The 19,809-nt window shown below is 39.9% G+C and overlaps 1 protein-coding gene across 1 annotated transcript in view; it reads right to left on the reverse strand.

The window, feature by feature from the left end:
* Window positions 1-710: 710 nt before the first annotated feature.
* The window catches only part of LOC102964383 (zinc finger protein 160-like), a 31,301-nt gene continuing 12,202 nt past the window's right edge, over window positions 711-19,809 (reverse strand). Inside the window, 4 exon segments of the mRNA XM_042970237.1 lie at window positions 711-1,176; window positions 1,178-1,523; window positions 1,526-2,059; window positions 2,062-2,169. Of these exon segments, the coding sequence (XP_042826171.1) occupies window positions 987-1,176; window positions 1,178-1,523; window positions 1,526-2,059; window positions 2,062-2,169 (1,178 nt within the window). The 3' untranslated portion in view covers window positions 711-986.

Here is a 19,809-nt window from a genome sequence, read left to right on the forward strand (position 1 = left end):
ATTTGTAAGGTGGCTCTTCAATATAAATCCTCTGATGTTTTGGCCTTGGGGCAAAAGCCTTAGCACGCACATTAGTTTTCTGTGATTTCTCTCCAAGGACTGGATAATGGCCCTGCCACAAACACTTACATGGTTTCCTTTCAACATCGACTCTTGTTGCAAAATACTTGGAACTCAAGCTAAGAGCTTTGCCACACTCATTGCATTTATAAGGTAAATGCTCTAGTATGTTCCTGCAATTTTGATCTTTGGGTAAAATCCTTGCCACACACATTACACATGTGTGGTTTCTCTCCAGGAGATTTACTCATATCTAGTGAAGAGTACTAATTTAAAACTTTGCTACATTTGTTGGATTTGTAAATATGAACGATTTGGTGAACCCTGAGTTTAAGGCAATACCTAAAAGCCTTGCCACATTCAGTACATTTATAAGGCTCTCTCCAGTATGGATTATCTGATGACTGGTGAGGGGTGAGCCTCGAGTAAAGGCTTTGCCACGCTCGTGGCATTTGTAAGGTTTCTCTCCAGGATGAATTCTTTGGTGAATCCTGAGGTCAGACCATTGTCTAAAAGCCTTTCCACATTCAATACATTTGTATGTTTTTTTCTCCAGAATGAATTTTCTCATGAAGTCTAAGGTGTGAACCCCTGATAAAAGCCTTGCCACACTCATTACATTTGTAAGGTCTCTCGCCCGTATGGATTACCTGATGTTTATTTAAGCTTACATGGATGCTGAAGGATTTGCCACACTCCTTACATTTGAAAGGTCTCTCACCCGTATGGATTCTCCGGGCATTTATAAGGTGTGAATTTTGACTGAAGACCTTGCCACACTCATTACACTTATAAAGTTTCTCTCTGGTATGGATTATTTGATGTGTACTGAGGTGTGAGCCTTGAGTAAAGGCTTTTCCATACTCATTACATTTGAAAGGTTTCTGTCCAGCATGAATTCTTTGGTGAATCCTGATGTCAGACCATTACCGAAAGGTCTTGACACATTCAACACATGGATATGACTTCTCTCCAGTATAATTTCTCCCATGATGCCTAGGGTGTGAACGCTTGGTAAAGGCTTTGCCACATTCGTCACATCGGTAAGGTTTCTCTCCAGTATGGATTATCTGATGTTTAGTGAGGTGTGAGCCCTGAGTAAAGGCTTTGCCACACATGGCATTTGAAAGGTTTCTTTCCAGCATGAATTCTCTGGTGAATCCTGAAGGCCTTGCCACATTCAATACATTTATATGGTTTCTCTCCAGTATGACTTTTCTGATGGTCAACCAGGTTTGAACTTTGGATAAAAGCTTCACCACACTCATTACATTTGTGTGGTTTCTCTCTACTATGAATTCTGTGATGTTTTACCAGTTTTGAACTCTGGCAAAAAGCCTTGCCACATTCACTACATTGGTAAGGTTTCTCTCCAGTATGGATTAGCTGATGGTTTGTTAGGCTTGAATGTACACTAAAGGCTTTGCCACACCTGTTACATTTGTAAGGTTTCTGTCCAGTTGTATTCTCTGGTGATTTTCAAGGTGTGAATTTTGACTGAAGAGCTTTTCACATACATGACATTTATATGGTTTCTTTCCTGTATGAATTATCTGATGTATGGTGAGGTGTGAACCCTGATTAAAGGTTTTGCCACAGTCATGACATTTGTAAGGTTTTTCCCCATGTGATTTCTCATCATGTGTTAGTGTCGAAGGGTGAATAAAATCACTCCCATGTTTATTAGAAATGTTGGTTTGGACACTAGGAGAAATTTCTTGAAGTGGTGAAACTGAGGAACCAGTGTTGACACACTTATCAACTTGATTACATTCATACATTTTCCCTTCAGTATGAAACACGTGCCGTTCATCCTGAAAGCTTAATCCAGGCCTATTTACAACAGGCTTGTTTCCTGCATCCCTTGTACCAGATTGATCTCTTCTATCAGTGAGACTATATTTACGGGTTACAGGCATGTCTCTGTAATTTATTTCATCGTCTCTCCACGGCCACTCAAAGTCATGCACATTTTTCTGGATTTCTCTGAAGCAAAATCTTTGATTTCGTGGCCTTTGTGTCTTTCCAACATCATTGCCTGGAATACTTCTCCTGTATTACTATACTCCTTTGGTTGTAATTTCTTGATCACGTGTGTAGGAGAAACATCTACAAAATATAAAGAGCCAGAGGTATCCTCTTAATTACAGTTTGCAAACAAATGTAATGTTATGTTCTCAACATATAACAATAAAAGTAATACTTGTACTGAGCACGGTTATAAAACTTTTCCATGATCTCCAAAATTTTAGGAATACCTAAAGGAACAGGATTTTTTACTAAAGAGTGCTCATCTGTAATACAAATTAATCTCAGGATAGCCTGGTTTCAAACACCCAATGACAAAAACACTCACGCTGTACAAAATTATGTTAGCTCTCAAAGAAAGGGTATTTTTCTTTCCTTTTAAATTCCAGTATAGTTAACATACAGTGTTCTGTTAATTTCAGGGGTACAATAAAGTGACTCGGCACTTGCACTCATCGCCCAGGGCTCATCAGGACACGTGTGCTCCTTCGTCTTCATCACCTCTTGAACCATGGCCCACCCACTTCCCCTCTGGTGCCATCGGTTTGTTCTCTATAGTTAAGAGTCTGTTTCTTGGGGTGCCTGGGTGGCTCGGTGGGTTAAGTGCCTGGCTTCAGCTCAGGTCATGATCTCATGGTTTGTGAGTTTGAGCCCTGCATCGGGCTCTGCACGGACAGTGTGGAGTGTGCCTGGGATTCTCTCTCTTAAAATAAATAAGCTTTAAAAAAAAGTGTTTCTTGGTTTGTCTTTTCTTTTTTCCCTTTGCTTGTTTGCTTTCTTTCTTAAATTCCACATACGAGTGAAATCATATGGTTGTCTTTCTCTGACAGACTTATTTCATTGAGCATTATACTGTCTAGCTCCATCCATGTAGTTGTAAATGGCAAGATTACATTCTTTTATGGCTGAATAATATGCCATTGTGTGTGTGTGTGTGTGTGTGTATATATATATATATATATATATATATATATATATATACACACATATATATATACATATATATACACACACACACATATATATATATATACATATATATATATATATATATATATATACACACACACACACACACACACACACACACACACACACACACACACACCATATATTCTTTACCCATTCATCTACCGATGGACACCTGGGCTGCTGCCATGATTTGGCTATTGTAAATAATGCTACTGACATAGGGGTACATGTATCCCTCTGAATTAGTGTTTTTGTAATGTTTGGGTAAATACCCACTAGTGTGATTAGGGGATTGTATGATAGCTTTTTTTTTTTTTTTAACGTTTAATCATTTTTGAGACACAGAGCACCAGCAGGGGAGGGGTAGAGGGAGAGAGATATAAAGAATAGGAAGCAGGCTTCAGGCTGAGTTGTCAGTGCAGAGCCCAGTCTGAGATCGGACTCAAACCCACAAACCATGAGATCATGACCTGAGCCAAAGTTGCACACTCAACTGACTGAGGCACCCAGGCACCCCAGGTAGCTCTATTTTTAACTTTCTGAGGAGCCTTCATACTCTTTTCCACAGTGGCTGTACCAATTTGCATTCACACCAACAGTACAAGAGGGTTCCTTTTTCTCCACATCCTTGCCCACACTTGTTCTAAGATACAGTATTTTTCCACCATGACCCTAAAGCACATACCAATTGGCAGTAAATACATTTCTCATAACCGATGAGAAAAAAAGTATTATACATAATTTTCTGTATATGTCATATAAATAAATGCTGAAGGACAGATAGTATATTACAATGGTAAGTAATCCCAACCAAGCTTATCTGATGGATAATCTAAATGAGAATCCAGAATTGCAAAATAAATATAGCACTGAGAAAATGAAGAATTTAATAAAACAAGGTTTACCAAACTAAATTTTATAAATACCTGTTATAAAATTATTTGTGCCCATGAAGAATAGGCATTTCACAATATTAACAAGTGGTGCATGTCAGTTCTATTGCATAAAACATGATAAAAGATCATCATCGTAAATCCCAATAAACAATAAATAAAATATTCTAGGGGTGCCTGGATGGTATTAACCCAGAACAGGTCCACGTGATACAGGATCCTTTCAGTCACCAGGTTTTCATCCCAGCTGAGAGCCTAGGAGGTGCACAGGACTGGGGAGTGGGGCAGGCAGACTGCCCATGCTACCCTATGAGGGCTGCCTGACTAGCAGGGTTTGAAACATCCAGTCTGGGGAGGAGAGAATTGGGTGTCGCCATTGCCCCCCCCCCATCACCAACACAATGGAGTTTCAGGGAACAGGACAGTGGCCCCCAGTGGAGGCAGGACCCACTTGCACCAAACCCCACCCCTCCATGCCTGATAATGGCTTTTCTACCAGAGTAGGGCAGACACTAACCAAACCAGATACTCTATCCTCGAGATCAGCATAGCCACTGATCCCAGGCACTAACAGACAACTGTCCTGTGGTTTTATATGTTAGTCTAGTTTGTTTTAAATATTTTTTTTTCTTTTCTTTCCTTCTCTCTTCCCTTCTTTTACTTTCTACCCTCTGATTTTTCTTTTTCTTCCCTTTGGAATCAGGCTCATAGTTTCTGCTTTCATTTTTGGTCAATTCTCATTTTTTATATATTTACATATACATATATATGCATGTGCATGTGTTTACACATAAAAGTGTATATACATATAAGTACACACACACACACACACACACACACACACACACACACACACACACACATATCCTTTTTTCTTTCTGTTCTAGGTATTCATTTGTTTAACCAGGCATTTTTATTCTATTCTTTTTACACCTTTTCTGTATCTCTTTCTTCTTTATTTTCCTCTCTCTCTGGATTAAGCCTTATAGTTTCTTTGATTCTCTGCCTAGCCTTTTTTTTTCTCCTGCCCCTTTCATTTCTCTCTTTGTATGGGATAAGGTTCACGTGCTGTGTTTCCTTTTTTCTGGGTTACTTCAACGAACAAATCAAAGCACACCTGGTGGAAGGTCCAAACAATCCACCACTCCAAGCAGTGGGATAGAACAGCCAAAGATGTAACAACAGGGTAGACACAACACACCCCAAAAACACTTCCTGAAGTGCCAGGTCCTGGACAGTGTATGACTCCTTTCTAATATGGTAGTACTTGCAGGTGGACACATAACAAGCCATTGAAAGATGTAAAAGACAGAAAGTGAGCCAAAATGATGAAATGGAAGAATTCTCCTCAAAAGAATTTCCAGGAATAAAGAATAGAGGATTGCTCAAAATGGATATAAACAATATATCTGAACAAGAATTTAGAATAACAGTCATAAAACTAACAGCTGGGCTTGAAAAACACATAGAAGACAGCAGAGTATCTATTGCTGCCTAGATCAAAGACCTATGAAATAGTCATGATGAATTCAGATATGCTATAAATGAGATGCAAAATAAACTAGATGCAGTGACAGCAAGGATGAAGGAGCACACGAGAGAATAAGTAAGATAGAAGATACAATTATGGAAAATGGCAAAGCTGAAAAAAAAGAGGGAAAAGAAATTACTAGACCACGAGGGGAGAATTAGAGACCTAAGTGATTCAATAAAATAAAATAATACCTGTATCATAGCAGTTCCAGAAGAGGAAAAGACAGACAAAGGAGCAGAAGGTTTATTCGAACATATTAGAGCTGACAACTTCCCTAATCTGGGGAAGGAAACAGACATCCAAATTCAGGAGGCACAGGGAACTCCCTTCAAAATAAAAAACAGGTTAATACCATGACATATCATAGTGAAACTGGCAAAATACAAAGAGAATTCTGGGCCTTAACCTACAAGGGTAGACACAAAAGGGTAGTAGTGGACCTGTCCACTGCAATTTGGCAGACCAGAAGGAAGTGGCAGGAAATATTCAATGTGCTGAATAGGAAAAATATGCAGCCAAGAATCCAGCAAGGCTGTCATTCAGAACAGAAGGAAAGATAAAGGCTTTCCCAGACAAACAAAAACTAAAGGAGTCCATGACCACTAAACCAGCCCTGCAGGAGATCGTAAGGGGAACTGTGTGAATGGAAAGCAGCAAAGACTACAAAGCACCAGAGACATCATCACAAGCATGAAACCTACAGAACACACAATGACACTAAATCCGTATCTTTCAATAATTACTATGAATACAAATGCACTAAATGCCCCAATCAAAAGACATGGGGTATCAGAATGGATTAAAAAAGAAAAAAAGCAAGATCCATCTATATGCTGCCTACTAGAGACTCATTTTAGACCTCAGGACATCTGCAGATTGAAAGTGAGGGGATGGAGAACCATCTATCATGCTACTGGATGTCAAAAGAAAGCCAGAGTCGCCATATTTATATCAAACAAATTGGATTTTAAAACAAAGACTGTAGGGGCGCCTGGGTGGCTCAGTCGGTTAAGCATCCGACTTCAGCTCAGGTCATGGTCTCGCCGTCCGTGAGTTCGAGCCCCACGTCGGGCTCTGGGCTGATGGCTCAGAGCCTGGAGCCTGCTTCCGATTCTGTGTCTCCCTCTCTCTCTGCCCCTCCCCCATTCATGCTCTGCCTCTCTCTGTCTCAAAAATAAATAAACGTTAAAAAAATTTTTAATAAAAGAAAAAGACTGTAACAAGAGATGAGGAAGGGCATTGTATCATCATTAAGGGGTCTATCCATCAAGAAGAGCTAAGAGTTGTAAATGTTTATGCCCCCAATGTGAAAGCATCCAAGTATACAAATCAATTAATCACAAACATGAATAAATATATAGATAATAATATCGTGATTGTAGGGGACTTTAATATTCTACTTGCAGCAATGGACAGATCATCTAGGCAGAAAATCAGTAAGGAAACAATGGCTCTGAATTACACATTGGACCAGATGAACTTAACAGATCTATTCAAAACTTTTCATTCTAAAGCAGAATACACATTCTTTTCGAGTACACATGGCATATTCTCAAAAATAGATCACATACTGATCACAAAACAGCCTTCAACAAGTATAAAAAGATTGAGATCATACCATGAATATTTTCAGATCACACTATGAAGTTTGAAATCAATCACAAGACAAAATTTGGAAAGCCCCCAAATACATGAAGGTTAAAGAACCTCCTACCAAAGAATGAACGGGTCAACCAGGAAATTAAAGAAGAAATTTAAAAATATATGGAAGCAAATGAAAATGAAAGAAGGACAGTACAAAGGCCATCCTAAGAGGAAAATACATTGCAGTACAGACCTATCTAAGAAAGGTCCCAAATACAGAACCTAACCTCACACCTAAAGGAACTAGAAAGCAGCAAAGAAAACCCAAAGCCAGCAGAAGAAATAAAAAAGATTAGAGGGGCGCCTGGGTGGCTCAGTCGGTTAAGCGTCCGACTTCAGCCAGGTCACGATCTCGCGGTCCGTGAGTTCGAGCCCTGCGTCAGGCTCTGGGCTGATGGCTCGGAGCCTGGAGCCTGTTTCCGATTCTGTGTCTCCCTCTCTCTCTGCCCCTCCCCCGTTCATGCTCTGTCTCTCTCTGTCCCAAAAATAAATTTAAAAACATTGAAAAAAAAAATTAAAAAAAAAAAAAAAAGATTAGAAAAGAAATAAACAATATAGAATGAAAAAAAAACCCAACCAGTAAAACACATCAATGAACCTAAGAGCTGGTTTTTTGAAAGAATAAACAAAATTGATAAAAAAAAATAATAGTAATAATAAAAAAAAACTGATAACCCCCTAGCCAAACTTCTCAAAAAGAAAAGAGAGGACCCAAATAGATAAAATCACGAATGAAAGAGGAGAGATCACAACCAACACCACAAAAATACAAACAATTATTAGAGAATACTATGGAAAATTCTATGCCAACAAACTGGACAATCTGGAAGAAATGGACAAATTCCTAGACACTCACACACTACCCAAACTCAAACGAGAATAAAGAAAATCTCAACAGACCATAAGAAGCAAAGTAATTGAATCAGTTATCAAAAATCTCCCAACAAATAAGTGTCTTGGGCCAGATGACTTCCCAGGGGAATTCTACTGGACATTTAAACCAGAGTTAATGCCTATTCTTCTCAAGCTGTTCCAAAAAAATAGAAATGGAAGCTTCCAGACTCATTGTATGAAGCCAGCATTACCTTGATTCCTAAACCAGACAAAGAACCCACTAAAAAAGAGAATGACTGGCCAATATTCCTGATGAACATGGATGCAAAAGTTCTCAACAAGGTATTAGCAAATCGATTCAACAGTACATTAAAAGAACTGGTAGCATGATCAAGTGGGATTCATTGCTGGGCTGCAAGTCTGGTTCAATATTCACAAATCAGTCAATGTGATATATCACATTAATAGAAGAAAGGATAAGAACCATATGATTCTGTCAAAAGATGCAGAAAAAGCATGTGACAAAATATAGTATCCTTTCTTAATAAAAACCCTCAAGAAAGTCAGGATAGAAGGAACATACCTTAACATCATAAAAGCCACAAATAAAGTCAAACAGCTAATATCCTCCTCAGTTGGGAAAAATTGAGAACTTTCCCGAGATCAGGAACACAACAGGGATGTCCACTCTCACCACTGTTGTTTAACATAGGGTTGGAAGTCCTAGTCTCAGCAATCAGACAACAAAATGAAATAAAAAAGGCATCCAAATTGGCCAAGAAAACCAAACATTCACTTTTCAGAGATGACATGATACTCTACATAGAAAACCCCAAAAACTCCAAAAAACTGCTAGAATTGATACATGAATTCAGCAAAGTTGCAGGATATAAAATCAGTGTACAGAAATCAGTTACATTTCTATACACCAATAATGAAGCAGCAGAAAGAGAAATCAAGGAATAGATCCTATTTATAATTACACCAAAACCCACAAAGACCTAGAAATAAACCTAATCAAACGGATAAAAGATCTGCACGTTGAAAACTATAGAAAGCTCATGATAGAAATTGAAGAAGACACAAAGAAACAGAAAAACATTCCATGCTCATGGATTAGAAGAACAAATATTGTTAAAATGTCCATACTATCCAAAGCAATCTACAAATTCAGTGCAATCCAAATCAAAATACAACCAGTATTCTTCACAGAGTTAGAACAAACAATCCTAAATTTTGTATGGAACCAAAAAAGACACCGAATAGCCAAAGTATTGTTGAAAAGAAAAATCAAAGCAGGAGGCATCATAATCCCAGACTTTAGATTTTATTACAAAGCTGTAATCATCAAGACAGTATGGTATTGGCACAAAAACAGACACATCGACCAATGGAGTAGAATAGAGAACCCAGAAATATACCCACAAAAATATGGCCAACTAATCTTTGACAAAGCAGGAAAGAGTATCCAATGGAAAAAAGACAGTCTCTTTAGCAAATGGTGCTCAGAGAACTGGACAGCAACATGCTGAAGAATGAAACCAGATCACTTTCTCACATCATACACAAAAATAGAGTCAAAATGGATGAAAGACCTAAATGTGAGACAGGAGACCATCAAAATCCTAGAGGAAAACAGGCAGCAACCTCTTTGGCCTCGACCACAGCAACTTCTTCCTTGACATGTCTCCGAGGGCAAGGGAAATAAAAAGAATATGAACTGGGACCTCATCAAGATAAAAATCTTCTGCACAACAAAGAAAACAATCATTAAAACTAAAAGGCAACTGATGGAATGGGAGAAGATATTTGCAAATAACATATAGGATAAAGGGATAGTATCCAAAATCTATCAAGAACTTACCAAACTCAACACTCAAAAAACAAATAATCCAATGAAGAAATGGGCAGAAGACATAAATACTTTTCCAAAGAAGACATCCAGATGGCAGACACATGAAAAGATGCTCAACATCACTTATCACCAGGGAAATACAAATCAAAACCACACTGAGATACCACCTCACACCAGTCAGAGTGGCGAAAATTAACAACTGAGGCAACAACAGATGTTGGTGAGGATGTGGAAAAAGGGGAACCCACTTTCACTGTTGGTGGGAATGCCAACTGGTGCAGCCACTCTGCAACACAAAGTGGAGGTTGCTCAAAAAAATAAAAATAGAATTACCCTATGACCCAGGATACAGGAGTGCTGATTCATAGGAGCACATGTACCCCAATGTTTACAGCAGCACTATCAACAATAGCCAAATTATGGAAAGAGCCCAAATGTCCATCAACTGAAGAATGGATAAAGAAGATGTGGTATAGGGGCGCCTGGGTGGCTCAGTCGGCTAAGCGGCCGACTTCAGCTCAGGTCACGATCTCACAGTCCGTGAGTTTGAGCCCCGCGTCGGGCTCTGTGCTGACAGCTCAGAGCCTGGAGCCTGCTTCAGATTCTGTGTCTCCCTCTCTCTGACCCTCCCCTGTTCATGCTCTGTCTCTCCCTGTCTCAAAAATAAATAAAACGTTAAAAAAAAAAAAAGATGTGGTGTATATATGCAATGGAATACTCCTTGGCAATGAAAAAGAATGAAATCTTGTCATTTGCAACAATGTGGATGGAACTGGAGGGTATTATGCTAAGTGAAATAAGTCAATCAGAGAAAAACAGATATATGATTTCACTCATATGTGGAATTTGAGAAACTAAACAGAAAGGGGGAAGGGAAGGAAAAATAACTTACAAACAGAGAGGGAGGCAAACCATAAGAGACTCTTAAATATAGAGATCAAACTGTGGGTTGAAGGGGGTGGGGGACTGGGGGGAGTGGGGAGGTGGGTGATAGGCATTGAGGAGGGCACTTGTTGGGAGAAGCACTGGATGTTGTATGTAAGTGACAAATCACAGGAATCTACTCCTGAAGCCAGGACCTCACTGTATGTTAACTAACCTGACAATTTAAATAACTGACAAAATAAAATTAAAATAATAAAATAAAAATAAAATAAAATAAAATAAAATAAAATAAAATAAAATAAAATAAAATAAAATAAAATAAAATTCCTAGTAGAAAACAGAGGAAAAGCTTCATGACACTACTTTTTGCGATAATTTACCAGATTTAACACCAAAGCACAGGCAACAAAAGTACAATCGGATAAACTAACTACATCAAAATCAAAAACTCCTGCACACCAAAGGACACAAATCAAGAGCTTAAAGCCAACCTATGGAGCACAAGAAAAGATGTGCAAATCATATATCTGATAATAGGTTGGTATTAAGAATAAATAAGAACTCTAAAAGGGTATAGTTCCACAGTGCGTGGTCTGGGAGCGGGGAGGTCCCCATACCAAAAAACAATGCTCTGACAGCAGCTAGGTATCCTACAATTCTGATTCAGTTCTGACAATTCAACTCAAGCCTGATGTTATCTATTTGGAGGTCCCACAAGTTAAGGGCTCAGTCCTACACGACCCGCCCCCACTTTAGATGCTAATGGTAAGTCCAAGTTGTCACACCTAGGCTTCTGACGGACCAGCTATAGATTTGAAGTTCCAATGAACCCCCTCCTTGGGTCTGACTTGCTAGATTGGCTCAAAGAACTCAGAGAAACATTTTACCACCTAGATTACTGGTTCATCACGAGAGGAGGTGACTCTGGAATGCGTAGGGCAAGGCAAGAGGAAAGGGTGCAGAGTCCTCTCCACGTGGGTCACTCTCCACAAATTTCCTCTTGGTCACAAGCCCAGAAGCTCTCTGACCTCTCTCCTTTTGAGTTTTTATGGAGGCTCCATTACAGAGGCATTATCGATTAAATCACTGATCACTGCTGACTGAACTCCATCTCCAGCCCCTTTCCTCTCCCACAGGTCCAGGGATGGACTGAAAGTTCCAACCCTCCAATCACTTGGCTGTCTCCCCTGGCAACAAGCCCCCCATCTTTACAGGATTTCCAAAAGTCACCTCATTAGCATAAACTAGGTTGTGGTTGAGAGGTGACCGTTATGAAGAACAAGACACCCACTTCATCTTTATGGCTCCTGAGCAATTTCAGGAATTGAGGACAAGAGGTCAAATTATGATCAAAGATGCTCCCATTGTGGGGCGCCTGGGTGGCGCAGTCGGTTAAGCATCCGACTTTGGCTCAGGTCATGATGTCACGGTCTGAGTTCGAGCCCCACGTCGGGCTCTATACTGACAGCTCAGAGCCTGGAGCCTGCTTCAGATTCTCTGTCTCCCTGACACTACGCCCCTCCCCACTTGTGTTCTGTCTCTGTCTCTCAAAAATAAATAAATGTAAAAAAAAATTTTTTTTTTTTAAAAGATGCTCCCATTGCTCTTATCGCTCAGGAAATTCCAAGGGTTTTAGAAGTTCTGCGCAAGAAACACAAATGAAGACCAAACAGATTTCTTATTACGAATCACAATATCACAAACTCCTACAGCTCAACAAAAACAGAACCCACAAATATTCTGATTAAATAATGGGCAAAGGACTTTGGAACCAACATTTCTCCACAGATGATATACAAATGGCCAACAAACTTATGAAATGATGTTCAGTATCACTGACCATTAGAGAAATGCAAATCTAAACCGCAATGAGATTATCACTCACACTCATTAGGATGGCTACTATCGAAGAAACAGAAAATACTAAGTGTTAGCGAAGATGGGGAAAAATGGGAATTCTTATGCAATGTTCATCAGCAAGTAAAATGTAGATGGAAAATATCAGGACAGTTACTTGAAAATTAAAAATTAAATTACCATACACTGTGAGCTGAATGTTTGTGCCCCCTAAAATTTCTACATTAAAATCTAATCCCCAAGGTGATACATTTGAAGGTGGTGGCTTTGGGAAGTAATGAAGTCATCAGGATGGAGCCCGCATAAATGGGATTAGTGCCATTACAAGAGGCCAGACAGCCAGCTCTTTCTCATATCATGTGAAGATACAAGCAGTCAGCAGCAGCTTGCGGTCAGGAAGGGGGTCATCACCAGAACCCAAGCATGCTGGCACCCTGATCTTTGACTTCCCATCTCCAGCACTGTGCAAAACAAATGGAACAACTGTTGTAAGCCACCCAGTTTTTGGTATTTTGTTACAAGAGCCTGAACAGACTAAGAAAGAAAATTGTCTTGATTGTGAGAAGTAGGGAGCTTCTGCAACAAATACCTAAAAATGGGGATGTGGCTGTGAACTGGGTCACGGGTAAAGGTGCATGCTGGAAGCTGAGAATGTCACGAAGGGAATTTTAAATGTGATTCTGGTATAGGCTCCAAGACAAAAAGAAGAGAGCTGAACACAGTTCTCTTGGCCGAACTGCATTCATGCTCTACTGTCTTGTGGAAAGTAGAATTTGCAAGCAATGCCATTGCTCTTCAGCTGAAATTTCTAAGCCAAGACGCTTGGTTCCTCCTGACTGCTAATGGTTAAACAAGACCAAAGAAATAACTTGAAGATAAAATTATCAAGCAAAAAGAGACTATAGAACTTCAAGATTTTGAAAATTCCCAGCCTAACCATTTTGCAAAAAAGGAGAAAGCATGTTTGGAAGAGAATAGGGTGTGGCCCAAAAGACCCCGAATAGCCAAAAGAATGTTGAACAAGAAAATCAAAGTGGGAGGCATCACAATCCCAGACTTTAGCCTCTACTACAAAGCTGTAATCATCAAGACAGCATGGTACTGGCACAAAAACAGACACATAGACCAATGGAATAGAATAGAGAACCCAGAATTGGACCCACAGATGTATGGCCAATTAATCTTTGACAAAGCAGGAAAGAGGATCCAATGGAAAAAAGTCTGTTTAGCAAATGGTGCTGGGAGAACTGGATGGCAAAATGCAGAAGAATGAAACTAGACGACTTTCTCACACCACACACAAAAATAAACTCAAAATGGATGAAAGACTTAAACGTGAGACGGGAAACCATCAAAAACCTTAGAGGAGAAAACAGGCAACAACCTTTTTGACATAAGCCGCAGCAATATCTTGCTCAACACATCTCCAAAGGCAAGGAAATTAAAAGCAAAAATGAACTATCGGGACCTCATGAAGATAAAAAGCTTCTGTACTGCAGAGGGAACAATCAACAAAACTAAAAGGCAACCAATGGAATGGGAAAAGATATTTGCAAATGACATATCGGATAAAGGGCCAGTATCCAAAATGTATAAAGAACTTACCAACTCGACACCTGAAAAACAAATAATCCACTGAAGAAATGGGCAGAAGACATGAACGGACACTTTTCCAAAGGAGACAACCAGATGGCCAACAGACAAATGAAAAGATGGTCAACATCACTCATCATCAGGGAAATACAAGTCAAACCACACTGAGATACCACCTTACACCACTCAAGAGTGGCTAAAATTAACAACTCAGGAAACAACAGGTGCTGGCGAGGATGTGGAGAAAGGGGATCCCTCTTGCACTGTTGGTGGGAATGCAAACTGGTGCAGCCACTCTGGAAAAAGTGTGTAGGTTCCTCAAAAAATTAAAACTAGAACTACCCACAAGCCAGCAATAGCACTACTAGGAATTTATCCAAAGGATACAGGAGTGCTGATTCGTAGGGGCACATGTATCCCAATGTTTATAGCAGTGCTTCCAACAAGATCCAAATTATGGAAAGAGCCTAAATGTCCATCATCTGATGAGTGGATAAAGAAGATGTGGTTTGATATATACAATGGAATACTACTTCGCAATGAGAAAGAAGGAAATCCTGCCATTTGCAGCAACGTGGATGGAACTGGAGGGTATTATGCTAAGTGAAATAAGTCAGAGAAAGACATATACCATATGTTTTCACTCATATGGGGAACTTGAGAAACTTAAGACCATGGGGGAAGGGAAGGGGAAAAAAATAGTTACAAACAGAGAGGAAGGGAGGCAAACCATAAGAGGCTCTTAAATACAGAGAACAAACTGAGGGTTGATGGGGTGGGAGGGGAAAATGAGTGAGGGGCACTGAGGAGGGCACTTGTTGGGATGAGCACTGGGTGTTGTATGTAAGTGATGAATCATGGGAATCTACCCCCAAAACCAAGAGCACACTGTATACACTGTATGTTAGCCAACCTGACAATAAATTATATTAAAAAAAAAAAAAAGGAATAGGGTATGGCCAAGCTGTTTGAGAAGATCAGAATGAGTGTGTTTTGCAGGGTTTTTCAGATTCCACATGTACGTGAAATCTTATGAGGTATTTCTCAGTCTAATTTACTTCACTTGGCATAATACATTCTAGCCCCATCCACGTTGTTGTACATGGCACAATACCATCCTTTTTTATGGCCGTGTAACATTCCACTCTAAAATACCACATCTTCCTTATCCATTTGCGTATTAACGGATCCTTAGGTTGCTTCCCTGTCTTGGCCAGTAAATAATGCTGCAATAAACATAGGGGTGCATTCGTAATCTTTTCAAACTAGTGTTTTCATTTTCTTTGGGTAAATACCTAGTGGTAGAATTATTGGATCATATGGTATTTCTATTTTTAATATTTTGAGGAATCTCCATACTGCTTTCCAGAGTGGCTGTACCAATTTACACTGCCACCAACAGTGCACAAGGTTCCTTTTCCTCTACATTTTCATCAGCACTTGTTATTTCTCATCTTTGATTTTAGCCATTCTGACAAATTTAAGATGATAGCTCATTGTGGTTTTGACTTGCAATTCCCTGATAATGAGTGGTGGTGACGATCTTTCCATGTGTCTGTTGGCCTTTGGGAAAATGCCTATTCATGTCTTCTGTCCCTTTTAAAAATAAACAAACAAAAAGCAGAATCAGATCTATAAATATAAGAACTGATGGTTGACGAGAGGAGGGGAGTAGAGAGGTGGGCAAAATGACTGAAGGGGAGTGGGAGATACAAATTTCCAGTTATGAAATAAATGTCATGAGAATAAAAGGCACAGCATAAGGAATACAGTCAATGATACTGTGATAACGTTGTATGGTGACAGATGGTAGCTACACTGGTGAGCACAACATAATGCACAAACTTGAATCGCTATGCTGTACACATGAAACTAATATAAAGTTGTGCGTCAACTATACTCATGTTTAAAAATTAAAAAAAAAAAAAAGATTAGTGAGTGTCAACTATGGACCTTATCAGCTACTATAGCAGGAAAACTGCCGGTGTGAAGTGAAGGGAAAGAAAATGGAAAGGAATAAAGGAAGACAGCCAGACTTTACAAAACAGAACCATAAAGCTATTTCTCTGCAAATGTTCTCTATTCTTCAACACAAAGGAGGAGTGACCTCAAGGCACTTCAGAGATGATTGGGCCTGCCTCTTCACTTTCTTTTTTTTTTTTTTTTTTTAATTTCTTTCTTTTTTTTTTTTTACATTTATGTATTTTTGAGAGACAGAACACAGTGGGGGAGGGGCAGAGAGAGAGAGGGAGACACAGAATCCCAGCCAGGCTCCAGGCTCCGAGCTGACAGCACAGAGCCCAGTGCGGGGATCAAACCCACAAACTGCGAGATCATGACCTGAGCCAAAGTTGGACACTAGCCCGACTGAGCCACCCAGGCGCCCCTGCCTCTTCACTTTCAACAGGCCAGATGACCTCCCCGCAAAACTGGGTTTTCAACCCCTGCTCAGTAGAACCTGGGGGGTGGTGCGGGACCCTGCCTGGTGGAGCTGGGTCTAGCAGTAGGACTGCTGTCCAACAGGCTTGGAGGGCAGAGCATGGAGGCAAAGAGGATTATTTTCAAGCCTTCAGATCTCATGGATCTTGCTAGGTTTTGGACTTGCCTGGGATCAACCTGTGCTTCTCCCCCATTTCTGCTTATTGAATGGTATTGTCTACCCTATGCCTGTCCCACCACTGTATTCTGGAAGTACACAATTACTCCATTCTACAGGTTCACAGCTGGAGAGGATTTTTTGCCTCAAGTCTCACCCATATCTGATTTAGAGATGTTTAGATTAGGTTTTGGACTACGGACTTTAGAGCTGATGCTAGAACGAGTTGACTTGTAGGGGTGGTGGGATAGAATGCATGTATTTGGCATATGGGAAGTACATGAAACTTGGGGAGGGGGGTGAGAGCAGAATGTTGTAGATTAAACACTGGTGTTCCTCTAAAATTCATTATGTTAAAACCTTCCAAAATACAACGGTGGGCCTATGAGCAGTGACCAGTCCATGATGGTGGAGCCCTCATGAGTATCATCAGTGTCCTTACAAGAGAGATCACAGAGAGCTATCTCTCTCTGTTTCTGCTATGGGAGGGACAATGAGAAGTCACCCATCTGCAACCCATCAGAAGGTCTTCCTCAGAGCCTAACCATGCTGGCACCCTGATTTCAGACTTCTGGCCTCCAGAACTGTAAGGAATAAAACTTGTTAATAAGCCACCCATTCTATAGTACCTTGTTATAGGACACCAAACGAAGATACCATATAATCTAGCATTTACACTTCTGGGTGTGTACACAAAAAAAGTGAAAGCAGGACCTCAAAGAGATGTTTGCATACCCATGTTCACAGAAGCATTATTCAAAACAGCCAAGAGGTAGGGGCTCCTGGGTGGCTCAGTGGGTTAAGTGTCCAACTCTTGATTTTGGCTCAGGTCATGATCTCACAGTTTGCGAGATTGAGCCCTTGCATTGAGCTCTGTGCTGACAGTTTGCTTAGTATTCTCTCTCTCCCTCTCTCTCTGTCCCTCCCTGCTCTGTCTCTCAAAATAAATACACTTAAAAAAAAAAAAAAAAACAGCCAAGGGCACCTGGTTGACTCAGTTGGTTGAACGTCTGACTCTTGATTTTGGCTCAGGTCATGATCTCACAGTTCATGAGATCAAGCCCCACATTGGGCTCCGTGCTATCAACACAGAACCTGCTTGGGATTCTCTCTCTCGCTCTCACTGCCCCTCCCCTGCTCTGTCTCTCAAAATAAATAAACAAACATAAAAAAAAAATAATAACCAAGAGGTAGAAGCAACTCAAATGTCTACTGATTGAGGAGCGCACAAATAAAATGTGGTATATACACAAAATGAAATATTACTCAGCCTTAAAAAGACACTTGGGACGCCTGAGTGGCTCAGTCGGTTAAGGGTCCGACTTTGGCTCAGGTCATGAGCTCACGGTTCATGGGTTCAAGCCCCACGTCAGGCTCTGTGCTAACAGCTCAGAGCCTGGAGCCTGTTTCAGATTCTCTTTCTCCCTCTTTCTCTGTCCCTCCTCCACTTATGTGAAGTATCTAAAATAGTCCAATTCACAAAAACAGAAAGTAAAATGGTGTTCACCAGGCTGTGGGTAGAGAAGAAAATAAGTGGAAAACAAGTGAATTTAAATACTCGTGGTAATCAACTGAATCTACATTCAAACAAGAAAAATATGGCATATTTTAACTCTAGTAAGCTCAAATGATGGAAAATATTATGAAAGTTATCTGAAACAATAGAGAGAGACATGAGGTCAGGTGCCCCTCCTGTAGGTATTACTAAATGCCAAGCTGTTATTATGAATCCATGAAACTTAATGTGCACGTATCCGAAATTAGTAAATCAGACTTCATAAATATGACCAGGAGAACAAAAGTAAGCTTACAGAGACCAGAGGAAATAAGCAAATGGTCCACTGCGGGAAGGACCTGTGACACAGGACACCATAAGCAGCAGCAGGTTCACGCAGAAACAACTTCTCCTCCCTGGAGGAGGTCCGTGGGCAGAGAGGAGGTGGGCAGCATACACAGCAAACGAGAGCCAGAGAACAACAGGAAAGCACGAGACGGTGGGACACCAGGGACCAGGTGCACCTTCTATGAAGTTCAGATGGAAACCCAAAATAGTGTTCGTGTGTTCACTCATGAATGCAATTTACAGAAATTTAGAAATTTTGCAGAAAATATAAGTGTCATAAGCAACAGTGGAAGAGAAGTCAATAAAATATAAGAAATGTGCTAAGTTTTCTGTAAAACACAATGATATTTACGTATCAATTCAATATACTGATATGAACATGATGAATCTAGACAGGGAGAGTAATTTTTAGAACACAGCAGTTACAACAAGAAATTAAGTCAGTGAAATTTACACAAACTCAACAAGTTATGCACAAAAAACTGAAAACATACTATAAAAAAAGCAATAAATCTTACATGACAAATTAATGGTATTTCTGGGATTTGTACAGTACAAATATAAAATATGCATGTTTTTAAGATATCTAAAATTCCCAATTTAATAAATTTAATTCACAAAAGTGTAACTTGATATTAGGTACTAGGTCAGGTGAGGACAAGTAGAAAAAATAATTCAGACTATCTTTTCAACATATTCCAGGGTTTGTGCTGGATTTAGGGAACCTGTTGCTGAGCCATACCCTGAAAACTAAAGACGGAAATAGTGTAAAATATTTAAAACAATATCTGCTCCCCAATTCAACACTCCCACTTACAAATATAAAACAAAGAACACTACTGGTAGCATCAGAGATTCACAATTGATGATTAAATAATAAAAATCAAGTTCTTGGGTGCTTGGGTGGCTCAGTTGGTTAAGCATCCAACTCTTGATTTTGGCTTCAGCCTTGATCTCACAGTTCGTGAGTTCAAGCCCCATGTCGGGCTCTGTGCTTTCAGCAAGGAGCTGCTTGGGATATTCTCTCCCCCTCTCTCTCTTCCCTTCTCTCTCTCTCTCTGTCTCAAAATAAATAACTTAAAAAAAAATCAAGTTCCTTTACAATGCATAGAAATGGACAAGATGAAAGGAAAAAGTGGCTTAAAGGAAATGTATTACGGTGAACCTCATTAAAGTCATCGCTCAGCTTCAGCAACTCCCTCATTAAGATTCTGC

This window comes from Panthera tigris, chromosome E2, assembly GCF_018350195.1.
Source record: "Panthera tigris isolate Pti1 chromosome E2, P.tigris_Pti1_mat1.1, whole genome shotgun sequence".
Classification (NCBI taxonomy): Eukaryota; Metazoa; Chordata; class Mammalia; order Carnivora; family Felidae; genus Panthera; species Panthera tigris.